General features: G+C 42.2%; 1 protein-coding gene across 1 annotated transcript; it reads left to right on the forward strand.

Annotated features, from left to right (window-relative positions):
- Positions 1 to 2,248: 2,248 nt before the first annotated feature.
- Positions 2,249 to 12,683, forward strand: ERI1 (exoribonuclease 1; the record flags this gene model as incomplete). Its single annotated transcript, XM_081999228.1, has 7 exons — positions 2,249 to 2,329; positions 3,223 to 3,398; positions 5,784 to 5,994; positions 7,292 to 7,375; positions 8,009 to 8,118; positions 10,381 to 10,495; positions 12,441 to 12,683. The coding sequence occupies 7 exons, from the start codon at positions 2,249 to 2,251 to the stop codon at positions 12,681 to 12,683; spliced, it is 1,020 nt and encodes a 339-aa protein (XP_081855354.1).
- Positions 12,684 to 15,106: the final 2,423 nt, after the last annotated feature.

Genomic DNA, 15,106 nt, shown 5'->3' on the forward strand with positions numbered 1-15,106 from the left:
CCACTTTAAAGTTAAACAGAAATAGAGACCAGATTGGGATTTAATCTGCCTCGTGGTCTCTCAAATCAGATGGAAGAGACTGGGGACTGTGGAAGCACGAGTCATCTCCCTTGCAGCATCTCCCATGCTACAGTTCCACGGTGGCTGTGGAAACTCAGTAGTGCATTTAGGTGCTGCTTTCCCAGGAACCCAAGATGGACTTGGCTGTGCTGTAGCACCAGAGCTTACGTGGGGTCCTTGCTCCCTTCCCCTTTGTCCCTCTGAGGTGGTTAAAGTTTGTCAGAGCAGTAGGGGCTCCTCGCTGTGAAGAAGACAGATACAGTTATGTTCAAGGGAACTGCAAATGGTATTTTGGAGCTCACCAAGTGAGGTGGAAACCCACCAGCTCAGTCCTGCAGAGCCAAATCCTGGAGCTCAGCTCCTCCCGTGCCCTTTGGATGGGATCTTGGGCTGGCATCCTTGCAGTGTGGGGAGGTAGAGATGCTGCACTGCAGTAAGCACAAGAAGAGGCAAGCAAGTGGGCCTCGGTGTAGCATTCATCACGCACTTCATGGCTCAGTTTATGGACTGTAATTGCAGGTATTCATATAACCTACGTCACAGGGCAGGACTTTGCGCACACACACATGCATGCCCAGACGTACACGCACCACACCCACACTTGCCCGCACATCCTTGCCAAAACGACTGAAAATAAAAATGATCTCAATCTCAAGAAGAGGCCTGGCTGTTTGATTTGTTTTACCTTGGGCCCTGCCTCTGGAAAGGTCTGTGCCGAATTGTAGATCTGGGGTTTTCTGAATGCAGGAGCCAGAGCTTCTAGGAGCACTGTTAGCAAATGACTTGCAAAAGCATTACGAGATTTGGCACTGAATGAATCTGAGCATGGAACCCCTTGTTTGGATTAACATCTGTGAACTATTGCCCATTCCAGCAAGGCAGGTGATTTCTGGGGAACAGCTTTTTCCCTACGGCATTCAGGGTGTTCTGTGGGTTTGTGAGGCCAGCTCAGCAGTTCTCACCGGTACCACATTGTCTGCTTTCTTGTAAAGCTTGGTTCCCTGCGAACCCTGCTCAAGTGCCACGTTGTTCAGAGGCGAGAGCAGTAAGACAGATGGCCCTCTGCTTGCCATCATCAGCATTAGTGGGAGCGCCAGGAGAGTGAATTAAAAGTAGAAAGCGAGTCCCCCTCCCACACAGCCCTGAGCAGCTGTGTGTGACCCCACTTCCATCACTACCCTCATCTGGAGAAGACAAGGCAGACCTCCGTGGCAACACCAGCGAACACAGCAATGTTACTGTATGGCAGTATCTGCAACAAGATGCTGACTTGCTGGAGTGAGACAGGAGGCACCAACTGAGGGTGGGTGGCAGGGCCCCAGCTGCAGCAGGGCGGATGAGGAGATGCCAGACTCTTTAGGGACTTGCAGATGTGGAGGTGTCAGGCTGCATCAGTCAGGTGGGTGCTACAAACTCATTGGCCTCCATTGCCGTGGGATAGAAGGGAAATCTCTGAGCATGTACCCGGACTGTGCTCCAGGGCTGTGGGAAGCACCAGCAGAACATCAACTGACCTGTGATGGACAGAGAGGCCTTTGCCTTCACCTCCTGGCCAAGACGACCCATAGGGCTCACATGTGTCTTGTGCCATCCGCCCCACCCCACTTGTTGACTGCAGCTGAAGGGATATGGGGAAGAGCAGGAGGCAACTTCCCTGGACAGGGGCCAGCTAAATTGCTCCAGTGGCCTGGACCTGGCCACCCACACCTCGTGGGTGTCCCAGGTCCATGTTTAGGATGCCCTGCGCAAAGTCAGGAGAGGAACATGGAAGCATAAATAAGGTGTCTCTGTCCAGTGCATTTTCCCATAACATGGCCAGAGCTTGAGAAAGCTGCTGCGACCCCCAAAACCAGGAGGCCGGTCAGCAGAGGCGCAGGGGGGCGGGATGACAGGAGCGGGACGGCGGAGGTGCTGCCGCGGAGGAGCGGGGCGGAGGGCTGCGGGTACCCGGGGCTGCCTTTGAGCCCGCTGGGACAGGCAGGGGGTGAGGCAGGCCGGGCACGGGTGGCGCACGCCCATGACAGTTTTTTTTATCCCGGGCGGGGAAGGTAGAAGCCAGGGCCGGGCCGAGCGGCTGTCCGCTTTTCTCCCGCCGAGGGGGAAGGCGGCTGCACCGCCTCACCGCCCAGGGGCGGGCCCCGCGCTCGCCCCGCCCCGCGCCGGGCCGCCGTCCCCGCCGACCGCCGCCATGGAGGAGCAGAAGGAGAACCGCCCGCAGGCTACCCGCAACGCGGCGCCGGCGCCGGCCGCCCCCGCCGCCTGCCCGCCGGTGAGTGCGCTGGGGCGGCGGGAGGCGCCAGGCGGCCCCGTCGGCGCCGGGCGGGCGGTGCTGGCCGCGCCAGGCATGTGCCCGCGCTCCCGGCCCGCCGCTGCTCGCCGCGCATGCGCAGAGGCCTCCGCGGGGCACGCCCAATGGCGGCTGCGCTGTCTGTCTCGTCCGGCCTCTCGGCGCCTCGGCGCTCCTCTGGCCCTCGGTGGTTCCTGGGGTCAGGCCGGTGCGGTGGGGCCCAGTGCGGCCTGCTCGGGTGGGCCGAGTGCCGCGTTACCGAAGGGGTGCCACGGGCCCTTCCATCTGCGCCCGAGGCCCAGGAGGTCCCGGCGGCTGTGGCGGCGGCGGGCCTGGGAGGGGCCTGCACCGCCGTGTGCCCGCCCCACAAAGGCTGCGAATAACCGTTTAGAGTCAAAATGCCTTTAGTTTTTCCTCTTAATTTGTTTTGTTTATTTCAGACATTATTGGGCATCTGTCTGTCTGTCTCGGATCAGTTAGTATGCATTCTGGTTAGTTAAAGTGCCGAGAGAAATCTCTTCCAGCTGGTCAAGGTTTTGCTAGCTCATGCCGGAGAGTTAACTTTTTCTTTTGAAACTGGAACACGCATTCAGGTTTTATCTCTTGGAGCTACTCTTTGGCATGGCTTCTGACATGTTTGTTAGTATCATTTTATTCTATCGATTTTTATGAAAGCAGGAAGGAAAATGGTGTTTCAGAGCAGGCTTAAGTATTGATTTTCTTACCTGTCTATAAGCTGGTTTGCTCAGTTTGATCATGAGTGAAATGGTGTGATGTTTTACTGCATTTTGGTGTCAAAACGATGTGTAAATGTTAACACTCTAGCTTCTTGTTTTGACCCTCTTAAATGACCTTTGGATTTCTCTTTCTTCTAGGGTAGGCAGCATTGTAGGACCAGTGATCAAGAAACCAAGGGGAAAAACTCAGCTGCCAGTTCAAATGACTTCAGTGATCCGGTTTACAAAGAAATTGCTATAACCAATGGTTACATCAACAGAATGACCAGAGAGGAGCTCAGAAGTAAACTTGCAGAGTTCAAGCTTGAAACCAGGTTGGACTGATTTGTAAACCATTTAATTGTTCTTTGAGAGCAGCAGAGACATAAGGGATGATTATTTTTAAATTTAAAAACACACCACAAAGTGAGAAGCAGACACGCTGCCAAATGCCAGTTTTATGTGCAGTCTTGATGCAGCTTTTGTTGCAGGATTAGTGCATGTGATACTGCTTAATGTGTTATCAGAATTGTATGCTCTCTCAACCGGTAATGCAAAGAAACAAAAGAGTATGCAACTGCAGGTTACTTCTCAACATGTTTTTGGCAAAGGGGGAAAGATAGGTCTGAAGAACTGCAAGGGTTCTCAGGTCGTGTTGCAGACCTTCAGTGTGGAAACTTGCTTCAGAACATAGATATTTTTGTTTGCTGTACCCAGTACAGATCTGACTCTGGCTAGAACATCTGTGGTGATAGGACTTGGAATTAATTTAATGCAGAGGACAGGTACCTTTCGATGGACAGTTTGCTAATCTGAATAGATGAGCTAGAATAACATTAATAGGTGAATGTATTATAAACTGGTTTTGTGCTTATTGAGGAGGAAGAGGAAAGGGCTAAGGTGTATAAGAGTTGTTCCTGCTCTATCAGAAATTACCTTCAAGACCCTTTGATATCGCTGTGGCCAGACAAATTGAGATGTTGAGAAGAAGGTCAGCTGGGAAAAACAAAGTGTATTGTTTCTGTTGGCAGCAGTAATGAAGCAGTGGTGGCAGTGGTGTTGGGGAATTAGCAAAGTGAGAAGCTACTGCTCTGGAGGAAGAAGGAATATGAAAGGTGAGATGGGGTCCGAAAGGAGAAGTTTAGCTTTCTAGAAAAGATGACTGTAGGGCAGAGGATGTTCAGAGGAAAAAAAAAAAAGGAAGGTACAGACATTGATTTGAACAGAATAAAAGAAAAAGAAAACAGTGTGGGTGGGAAGTGCAGCCTGCCGCCTCCACCCTGTCTGTCTGCAGATGTTCTGACTGCATGGTTTTTTTAATTCCTCCTTCAGTTAAATGAATTTGACTCCTTAGGACAAAAAATTGTTATCATTACCTGATGAAATTTTTAGTAAAACAGGTTAGACTTGTACAGCTATTCAGCAGTTATTCTGATTTTAAAATAAAAAGCAGAATTCAAATAGTAAATGATGTGTTTGTGGTTTCCTTCTAGGTTATTGATTTTCTATTTGTGTTTTTTATTCAGTTATAAATGCAGAAAGTGTTAAACTTTTCTTTTAGCTAAACTAAAGAAACTTCTTTGGTCAATATGTTCAATTAAGTTGTTCAAAATACACCATACATGTAAACAAATAGTGTATGACCTCTAATGTAGTAAATTGAGCAGATTGCCACACACCATCCTTTCCCTTGGGGTTATTTTGATAGCAGATCATTTCCTCTTTCAAATTCTTTTATAGGTTTGATGAAGAAAACAGTAATTTTTCCCCTCCATCAGCTCCCATACTGTTTCAACTTTGAATGATTTGGTCATTGAATTAAACTAGATTAATAAACCATAGTGGAAAAAGTTACCTGTGTTTGCAGAAGAGGCTGATGTCTAGTTTTTCCTTGTGGATCAGTGAGTTGCTTTTCTGATAACAGCACTTGTTACGAGTAGCTCTTACCAGCTTCTGTGATTTCATTTGCAATGTGTAATTTTAAAAGTAACTTCCTTAGAATAAATTATGCTTGTTTATTCAGCTTTGGTTTCATACATGGCACTTTTGGCACCTGCACTTGCATATTACAATGTTTGTATTAAAAAGACACAGTAAGTAACTTTAATCATTTGCCACTGTGAATTTATGTGTTAGCCACAAACCTCCTGAAAAGCAGGATCTTGACCAGGAAGTTTTTCTGACAACTGAAATCTTGAATACTTTATTTTAATTGACTTACTCATGCTCAATTTTAAATTTAAATTGAGACAAATTTAATGTGTAGGCTTTTCAGCTGGTTTCTGCGTTATCTGTGCCACTGATGCAGAAATACCTTGGGCATCAGTCACTTTAGGCAGGGGGCACAGGGAAATACTGGTGAAGCAGTATACTGTTTCCAGGGCCTAGAGGTCATCTGGGAGCAATCTTACAAAGACTTGGGCTTTGCAAAGGCTTCAGCTACAGAGTCTTGCTGAACTGGAGGTGACTGCGGAGTGTCTCTGCACTGTGCTTCCCAGTCTGTCCCCAGATACTGGTATTGTCTAGATGTTTTAGTTGTCGGGGGCGTATCGTGGCCTCTTCATTACCCCAGATAAGAGCATTAACTGTATAAAGTTGAAACTGGACTTCATAAGTGCTTGTGTTCAAAATGAGACTAATAAATACAGCTTCACTTCTACAATGGTGAAATAACTGATTAAATGAGGGTGTGATCTTTGTCACTTTCCTTATCTCTTTAGAGGAGTGAAAGATGTGCTGAAAAAGAGACTGAAAAACCATTACAAGAAACAGAAGCTGATGCAGAAGGAACCCGCTAATAGAGACAGCTACTATGACTACATCTGTGTTGTTGACTTTGAAGCAACATGTGAAGAGGGAAACCCACCTGAATTTGTTCATGAAATAATTGAGTTTCCTGTTGTCTTACTAAACACACATACCCTGGAAATAGTAAGTGACCTGATTACTGTGTCAGTATCTTGTTCTTCGATGTAACTTTTTAGGTTCAGGAAGTCTGGATTAGTTTTTAGGTAGATGTTGAACTCCATTAAATACAGCAAAAAAATTTTTATTTTTCATAAAGACCTATCCTCTGTGCCTCTTACATACAAGCAAAACTTTCTATTCTTAAAGCATCTGGAATAGGTCATGCCTCTTCTGTTGACTCCCTCTACTGATAGGAGGGACTTCAGTTTCTCAGTCATCTGTTCAAGGACTCAAGGGATTCATCATAAAAAAGAATTAGCAAATTCTGTGATCCTCTGTGAGGTAGTCTACAAGAGACTAACGCAGAGGTTTGGAAAGTGGGGTTGAGTGAACTCTGCTTCTTGGCAGGCTAGACTATTTCCACAACGTACCTGACAAACTGACAGCTCTGTAACCTGATTTTAAACATATTTAGTAGGCATTTGGCAGCCTCGAGTGCTTTGTTCCCGCACAAGTTTCTTTTAGGGAGAACTACTTGCTGTCTTAACTGACACCAAGTGACTCAGTGAAATGGAGGAAGTGCATGCCTCTGACTAATGGTTTATTTATCAAGAACTTTTGAGAGGAGGAGGATTTCCAGCAATCAGTGTGATGCTACGTTAGAGCGTAGCTGTGTGTATGACTAACTGCAGAAAGAGGGTTGTGTAGACTGCTTTATTACCTTTAGAGTAGTAGGAAACAGCATGGGTTATTTTCCTCTGTCCAAAAGGTTGTGTATAGCAGCAGGGATTTGGGGCTTTCTTTTTTCTGTGAAACTTGCATGTGGTCTTCATTCTTAAACTGCTCATTTTCCCTGAGGGAGGTCATTGTGTTTCTCTCTGACTTCCATGCAGCCTGTGAGATGTGTGGCCTGTTGCCTTTCTTGACTTACAGGTGAGCCTTTAGAGATGCCACCTAAAAAAACATTGGGCTTTGCTCATGCTTCTCACTTCTTTTTTTTCCTTACTCATGCTCTCCTTTTCTCAAATCCTCCCCTTTATTGCAGTCTGTCCTTCTCCCCTCTTACATCCACATCCCTGCTCTGTGGTGCCTACTGGCTGAGAGGAAGGACGTGTTCCGGTTGGAAAGCCATCCATCTGTCCCACCGCGAATCTCATGATGGCCAGTCAGGAGGCCTGTATTGGCTGGGGAGGTACACACTCCTTTTTGCCTCCAGCAGGACAAGTAGCTGCTATTGTCTTTCAGCTATGGGCAAGCCAAAGAAGTTGCCTTTTGGGCTACATAGTGTGCTGCTGCTGAGTGTTTGATTCTCTTATTACAGGAGGATACCTTTCAGCAATATGTGAAGCCAGAAATTAATCCCAAGCTTTCAAACTTCTGCATCAGTCTGACAGGAATCACCCAGGTAATTTGCACTTTTGTTTCTTCAGGAAAAAATATAAAAAAAAAAAAAAAAAGATGTAGTGTCGATGTTTTCAGACTGGTAGTCTTTCATGGTAATTTTTTTGTAAGGCTTATTCTCTTAGTCCTTGTTTTTTCCCCTTTTCCCAATTATCACAGTTGATTTCACTAATTTGGTCATTTAGGTGTTTGTAAGGAGCTGTAGGGAAAAGCATTCACTTTGTAATCTATGTGTGGAAACTTAATCGTTAGCAGAGGAAAGCATTGAATTGCATCAGTTCCTCTTCTAAGATTTTTATTCTAAAGGATTTAGAATTTTATGATGGTAATGGCTTGTGATAAGTGACTTGAGCAGGAGCCTGGGAAACAAGTTCCAAGGTTTTAATCTAAGTTCAACAGCTGACCCACTTTGCTATCTTTATAGATGCCATTTGGAGGTTGGCTCTTTTGGTGGTGCTTTTTTTCAGTTTAGAAAAATCTGCCCAATTGTCTGCTTATTTTAATGTGTTACCTGTTCCTAAAGATTTTTGTGAAACCTACTTAGCAAGTAGGTGATTTAGTGAGTGCCTGTATACACATCATGCTGGGTTTTTTCCTGAAAAAATGTTCCTCACTTTTGGATTTTTGGTTTTCTTAGGACATTGTTGATAAAGCCGATTCATTTCCTCAAGTTCTGCAGAACGTCATAGAGTGGATGAGGCAGCGAGAACTGGGAACAAAGTATAGCTATTCCATGTTGACAGATGGGTATGTCCTTATGTAACCTTCAGCACAATCTAAAACTGCAAAACAGTGTGTAATCTTTGTGGGAGTATTGTTAAAAGGCGATCACGACACTGCCATTTTGCCATTTTATTATAATTTTAGCTTTTGGGGAAAATAAGAAAAGCAGAACTAAACAATTTGAAATGAAGCTTAAATCCATTAGGTGGCACTGTTTCTTTCCTAGCTTTCTGTATGCAACTAAATGATGTTGAACAGACTTTTTAGCCTTTATTGTTGTTGTAATTCTGTGTTTACATCTAGTTTTCATATAGCACATAATACCTGAAAATAACATTGTGCGATACCCGTTCTAAGCAACTCCCATGCTCTCCTGAATCCGAGGTTTCAGAGACATGTGGTGGTTGTGTTGCACCCTGTGTGTGTTAGTGTTACTGTTAATGCATCCTGCATATTTTCACCAGAAAGCAATAATGGATTATGCTGTTTATCAAACAAGGAGAAATGACTAGCGCAGAAAGCCCTCTGCTTTGGCTTAGAAGGCTGTGGCTCTGGTGGGTCCCAGCTCCAACAAACTTTGTGTGTGGGGGATTGACTAGTCCTTGAACTGCCACCTGAACTTGCACTCTTACGAAGTCTCCATGGAAAATCAAGTCCCCTAATAACTTCAAAGTGAACAGATCTTGAGATGTAGATATAGCTGTGATGCAACATTGTTCTTGTGATCTTAGCTTTGTTATATGATAAAAGATACTGTTTGAGCCTTATCTTATATAGCACTGGCCAGAGAATTTTTCTGTAGCTAGCTTTTTAGCTGTGAAACATTACTATTCTGTTAAGATGTCTGCTTTCCCCCTTCTCTTGGAATGAGGGATTTAAGTAGCACAGAGTTTTTAATATTAGCTGTGTTGAGTTGAATGATGCATTTTCATGTTGCTATGCCTGTTGTTTGCCTGGAGTAATTCTGCTGTGCTGCATTAAAAAGGCAGTCCTGTGCCGCTCTGTGACAATGACTGTGTCGAACCGAAGGGAGGTGAACCCCAAAACAAAACTGGAGTTTATGAAAAAAGCACGTGGGGATCTTAGTATAGCTTCCTAACACTTCTGTCAAGTAAAACACAGATAAATATTCTAGTTTATGAGTGGTTTAAAAAATAATGTATCGTAGGGCATGAATGGATATGTAACAAAACCTTTTTTTAACTAACCCAACTTATCAAGTGGGAAAATTTTCTTGGCCATGAGACCTTTTTCTCAAAATTCCTGAAGATTTGAACAATGACTATAAATCACAGGTCTTCTCTGGCAAAGAACCTGTATCATTGAAATGTGATTGTGTCCAGTGTGAACAGTAAAGCCATTTAAAAGCTGTCACACAAGACTTGACGTGTACAGTTTAGCTCTGTCTACACATTAAAAACAAGAAGCTAAAAAAAAGTCCTTCCAACTTTAATTTAAGGAACTACTTAGCAGTATTTACCAGATAGCAGTATTTATCTGACTCATTATTTACCTATAATTAGGCTTCTACCTTTGGAAGCAACAGCAAATTAAAAAAAGAAAATGCTAAAGCAAAACTGGTGCAAGACTGGTTATGTTACTCGATAGCCTAGAATGTGTCTGGAGCTCCCCTTCAGGGGAATCCCCTCCATGAAATTCCTCGAGGAAGATAGGTGTGGTGAAATCTGTCATATAGGTGAGATTGTGTAGACAGCTGCAAGAGAGGAGCAAAAAAAGGCTTTATTTTAGCTTGAAGCTTACACACTTGTTGGGGTGGTTCCTGTTAGGAAGGTGGGCTAGAAGCACATAGCGTTATAGTTTCATCTTCTTTCCATAAAGGTCTGGTTCTCCTAAAACTAAGTGCAGTGTTGTTTCAATAATCTACGTTAAGTAGAGAGATGCATGCATACCCAAGTAATCAGGAAAATTTAAGGTGCCACTTACTTCCCCAAGGGCTGTGTAACCATCTAGTTTATTGGCAGTTTTTTAGAGTAGATGTCGTAGATGGAGAAGCTGGCATGCTATTTCTTGTTTTAACCAACCTGGACCTGAAACCATCCTAGTGAAAAATCTTGCTCATGTGTTTGTTTTCCCCATGATTAACAAATTCATATTCAGACAAATCTTTACATGATTATGGCAAAAGAGCTTTTCCTAAACTGTTTTCCTTCTGCTCACCACCAAAGACAGGACAGTTGTTTGTGCTATGGCTGTGCAACATGGAGAATGCAGGGCTTCTGAATTATATTTTACTAATGTTTTTCTCTTCTCTTTTGACTTTGTAAGATCTTGGGATATGAGTAAATTTTTGAACATCCAGTGCCGTATTAGCCGTATCAAATACCCTTCTTTTGCCAAAAAGTGGATCAATATTCGCAAATCATATGGGAACTTCTACAAGGTTTGTACAGATTGTTGTTTCTCTTGTGGGAAAATTTGGTTTAAAGGTCTAGAATGTCCTGTTGTACTTCTCATCTTTACTTGTGTAGTATAAAATTATAGTACTTAAACTAGTTGCTTGGGGCCTGATTTTCAAACGTGCTTCATGCCCAGATCTTGCTTTACTAATGGAAGATCATATAAGCTACTGCATTTTTATTTTAATCTTGTTTCTAAGAATGAAGAGATGCTCCATGAAGGACTGTCTAAAAATGTCATACTGGTGCTCTTAAATCAAGTGTGCCTTGAAGTAGTTCAGCTGAAAAGATTCTATATTGATTTTTCAATTATTTTTTCCTGTTTTCATGTAATACACTACGAAACTAATTTGCACCACTACCCTCAGATATTTCTACTTTTGACAGTGTAATGGGAACTGAGAAAGATTAGGACATATCTACAGTTGGATCAAATTGTCAAGAGAAAAGTAATACCAAGTTCAGTGCTGGACCCTATTGCTGCTTTCTTTTGCTGTCATATTACCATAAAAGGGGTTATTGGAGATTCTAGTGAATGCCTAGTCAGTCTACACTACACCGTTTGTTTGAATGTGATTTCAGCCTATCTGACAATCTTCTCTTGGAGGGCTTTTTCATACTAAATGTAACATCTAGGAAAAGAAAGAGGTTAACATTTAATAAGAGAAGAGCTTTACTTTGTGCTGAGCAAATATTACAGCGTTACTCCATTTCTCCCTCTATTATTGTGCCTTCTCTGCATGATAGTTTCTGTTGGAAATATGTAAGAACACAGAACAGTCTTGTTAGTCTTATAAGCTTTAACATAGATATACCTTCTTTTTCCTTCTCTGTTGAGCAGTGAGTGCTTTTTCATCAAAGGCAATGAAGATTATAACTTAGAGTGAATCAGTTTCTTTTTACTTTCTGTGTTTTTTTTTTTAATAAATGCAAACAATTGTAGCATTTATAGCTGTTGAGAGCTTCTGTTTAGCTCTTCTGTGCTCCTATTGAATCTGTTGTTAAGTAATTGATAAAATTAACGACAAGGAGTATATTGTAACTTTCTTATGGAATATCCCACAACCTGCAGTTATGTCTCCTCTACCCAGTTTCTGGGTGTTATTGTTGGAGTTGCATATTGCCAGGTTTTGGCAACTGTGCTGTGAGCATTCTGCCTCGCTATTCAATCCAGTAGTATGGTGCAATATCCTGGAACTTGTCATGTCCTGTGTTCTCCCACTCCAATCCCACCACCAAGAGAACAAGCTAAAATTTTCCTTTAAAGTTATCCCTTTGTTTTATTTTGGCCTTTCCAAAGCACAAACATGTATTTAGTAGTTAATCAAGAGAGAACTCGGGGGCTTTTGCTGGCATAGCACTTTGCATGGGTAAGTTAGTTAAGCCTCCTCATCTGTTCATGCTGTTGGTCATCCATGTAAACATGGGCTGCTGTAGGTGTTGCTGATCTGCTCCTGTGGTCTTTGGAGACATTCAGAAGCTTGATGTCAGTGAGAATCAGGAGCCCAGTGCTTCTTTAATTGCTTAGCATTTAAAAGGAAAACCAAACTCTGATTCTTTCTACAATGCCACTTTGGGCGGTAATTCCTCTTTTATAAGGCTTGTTAAACTTAGCTAGGCCATGGCTTCCACTGTTGCCAGCACTGGCGCATCTTGAGCTGGTGCTGGTAATGGCAAGAGGCTCTTGAGATTATCCTGAGTCTAGACAAACTCCTGTTGACTATGTCTTCTCTGTAAAAAAAAATGAGAGTGTCTGTCTCACCAATGTGCTTTGAAGTTAAATTGTTAGTGATCTGACAACAGGCAAAATGAAAGTAGCATGTGTCTTAAGTAGACCTAAAATCTGCATATGTTTCTACTGCACTGTGTTGGATTAAAAAGACTTGGTACAGAACCTAATCCTTGAATGTGGTTCACTTTCTCCATCAGGTTCCTAGGAACCAGACCAAGCTGACAATCATGCTTGAAAAGCTGGGCATGAATTATGATGGGAGACCTCACAGTGGACTTGATGACTCTAAAAACATTGCAAGGATAGCTATAAGGATGCTGCAGGATGGCTGTGAACTGCGGGTGAATGAGAGAATGCATGCTGGACAGCTTATGACAGTCTCCTCCTCAGCCCCCTTAGAGGGAGCCCCTGCTCCACAGATGCCCCGCTACAGAAACTAGCAGTTTGGGGGTTCTGCCTTAGGAACTGCTCTCAGATACCTGCTAAAGACTGTTAAGAGCTTATTAAACAGCCACCTCTGCCAGCCTGCCTGCAATGCAGAATCTGCACCTTAACTAATTGTCTCTGTTGAAGTAAAGAGGAGTGTGGAAGCTCTTTGCTCTTTGAAGCCTGTGTTACAGCATATTTTTTTTTATACTGATGATTTTTCTGTCTTTTGCAACTTTTGTAGCAGTAAGGTTGATATGCAGAATCTAGGCAAAATGTTAAGCTTTTAAGAACCTGTAATTTAAACACATGTAAAGATTGGTTGGGCCTGTGTGCTGCTGTTCCACCCCAGCCTGTGGGTAGTATTTATTCACTATGCCATACTCTGATGATATCTAGCATCTGATTATTCATTGCACACAAATAAGACATTGCTGGAAGAACTGAAATAGCGAGTGGTCAGGCTGGCCTTTCCTGATAAGACACTCTTCTAAGGATTTCTGCTGGTAATACTCTTTTTTTTTTTTTTTTTTAACAAAGTCTAGACCAAATGGGAGCACATTCATCGGTTCTAAAGCAGTAGAGAAATACTGTGTTGTTTGTGTTTGGTTTTTTTTCTTTAAGGGATGTGTTTGTCTGCTTCCACGGTGAATAGAAGAGCTGTGTATTAAACAAAAATTCCATTAATGCAGTATGATAGTAATTTTTTTAACCTGTATTTAAAAATGAGTGAAGTAAAAATAAGTTTAAAACATGCCAGATCATCAAAATTTTGTGCTATGTCGTTGCATAAAACAAAACGAGAAGCTTCTAGTTCATAGTAAAAGACATGCTCAACTATTTCTGGTACCTTTCCAAAGGTAGGCCCCAGATAAGATGAGACAGAAAAGAGGCCAAAGTGTTAATTTGCTTTGTCTCCATGGGCTGTTATGAAGTACAACATTGATGTGATCAGCTTTGCATTAGAATTGCTTGTTTGGAAAAGCAGAATGATGTATTTTGGTTGCTTTTAGTAAAAAAAAAAAGTTAGTTTGGTATCCCTGTATTCATTCCTTCTTTCTGCCACTTACATTCAGGAAACAAAATAACCAAGTCCTAATAAAGGTTTGTTGAGAACATTCACTGCTTGGCTAATTAAACTCCTCCCAGCTCCTCTTGCTCTTCTGACTGTTAAAAATGGATCAATGGAAATGTGAAAACTTTACTTCTCTCTCTTAGATGAATTTAAAACACTGGTTAATTCTCAGTTGCTTCACATGTGGGAAGGAAGCAGTTTTCTTTCCAGAGTCACAGATTTGGACAGCCACAACTGCTTTAGAATGATGTTAATTTTTTCCTGAAAGTAAATACTTGTTCTATTTTTAGAGTTTTGTTGAACTTTACAGTTTCCTTTCTTTCTGTGGCAATACTTGATGTATTTTCAGAAGGGTAAAATCCAAATCTCTGATATGCTTACTCTGAAAATATGGCCTATTTGTCAGCCTGTGTTTTGTACAAATTGTTAATTATATATTTGCTTTTCACTATAGCAAACATAGTATCTTCTTTTCTGAAGAACCTTGGTAATTTACTTTTTTTGTATCTGAGTTACTGTGGTGAATGAATGTTTCTATGATAAAATTTAATCTAGCTCAGGAGACCTCCCCTTGAGATGCTGGGAGTATCATAGGCTTCATCACTAGTCTTTTATTTGCAGGTCTGTAACCAGGCTCACAGTCCAGTGAAAAACTTTGTTACAGATTATTCTGCAGGATTCATAAGTGAAGAGCTGTTGTAATTTTACAACACTTACTTTAAGTACAGAGTTGTTTATTTTTGTTAAATAACTTCTAAAAGATATTTTGAGATAAGGGTTAAATATTAATAATTGTTTTCTCTTTACTGCTTGAGTAGGTTTTTTTATCAGTGAGTTGCAGGAATCAGTAGAATCATTCCAGATACTATTTTATCTAAGTTGGAGTAATATCGAGCTGTAAGCTGTAACTATTTTGATTTTGAGATGAAGTGAATTTATCAATGTTTATTGGTTTACTTGAAATGTAAACAAATACATTAAAATAAGTTGGTATTTATTAACATGTCAGGTACTAAATTCACTCTATAAAGCATGAGATGACTTCAGCAGTCTTGGGGGGTCTTGGTCTTAGCGTGGCCTATGATTAGTCTTCTCTGGACTAGCAACATTGCCATGGCTAGGTGGCCTAAATCTCATGAATGTGACTAGTTCACAACACACTATAATGGGATAAATTTTCCTGGATGCTGTCATACTAAAGGGGAGGGAGGCATCTGGGGGGGGGAAACATGTGGCACAGTGAGTTTAGTAGTGATGTTTGTGTTAGGCAAAACAATGTTTTTTCAAGTCGATTTCATTTGTTCATCCAGAGAAGCTTGCTGAGTGCATCTCTGCTGTAATGAATATTTTTATTTATTAGAG

The sequence above is a fragment of the Phaethon aethereus genome (assembly GCF_964289735.1).
Source record: "Phaethon aethereus genome assembly, chromosome: 4".
Classification (NCBI taxonomy): domain Eukaryota; kingdom Metazoa; phylum Chordata; class Aves; order Phaethontiformes; family Phaethontidae; genus Phaethon; species Phaethon aethereus.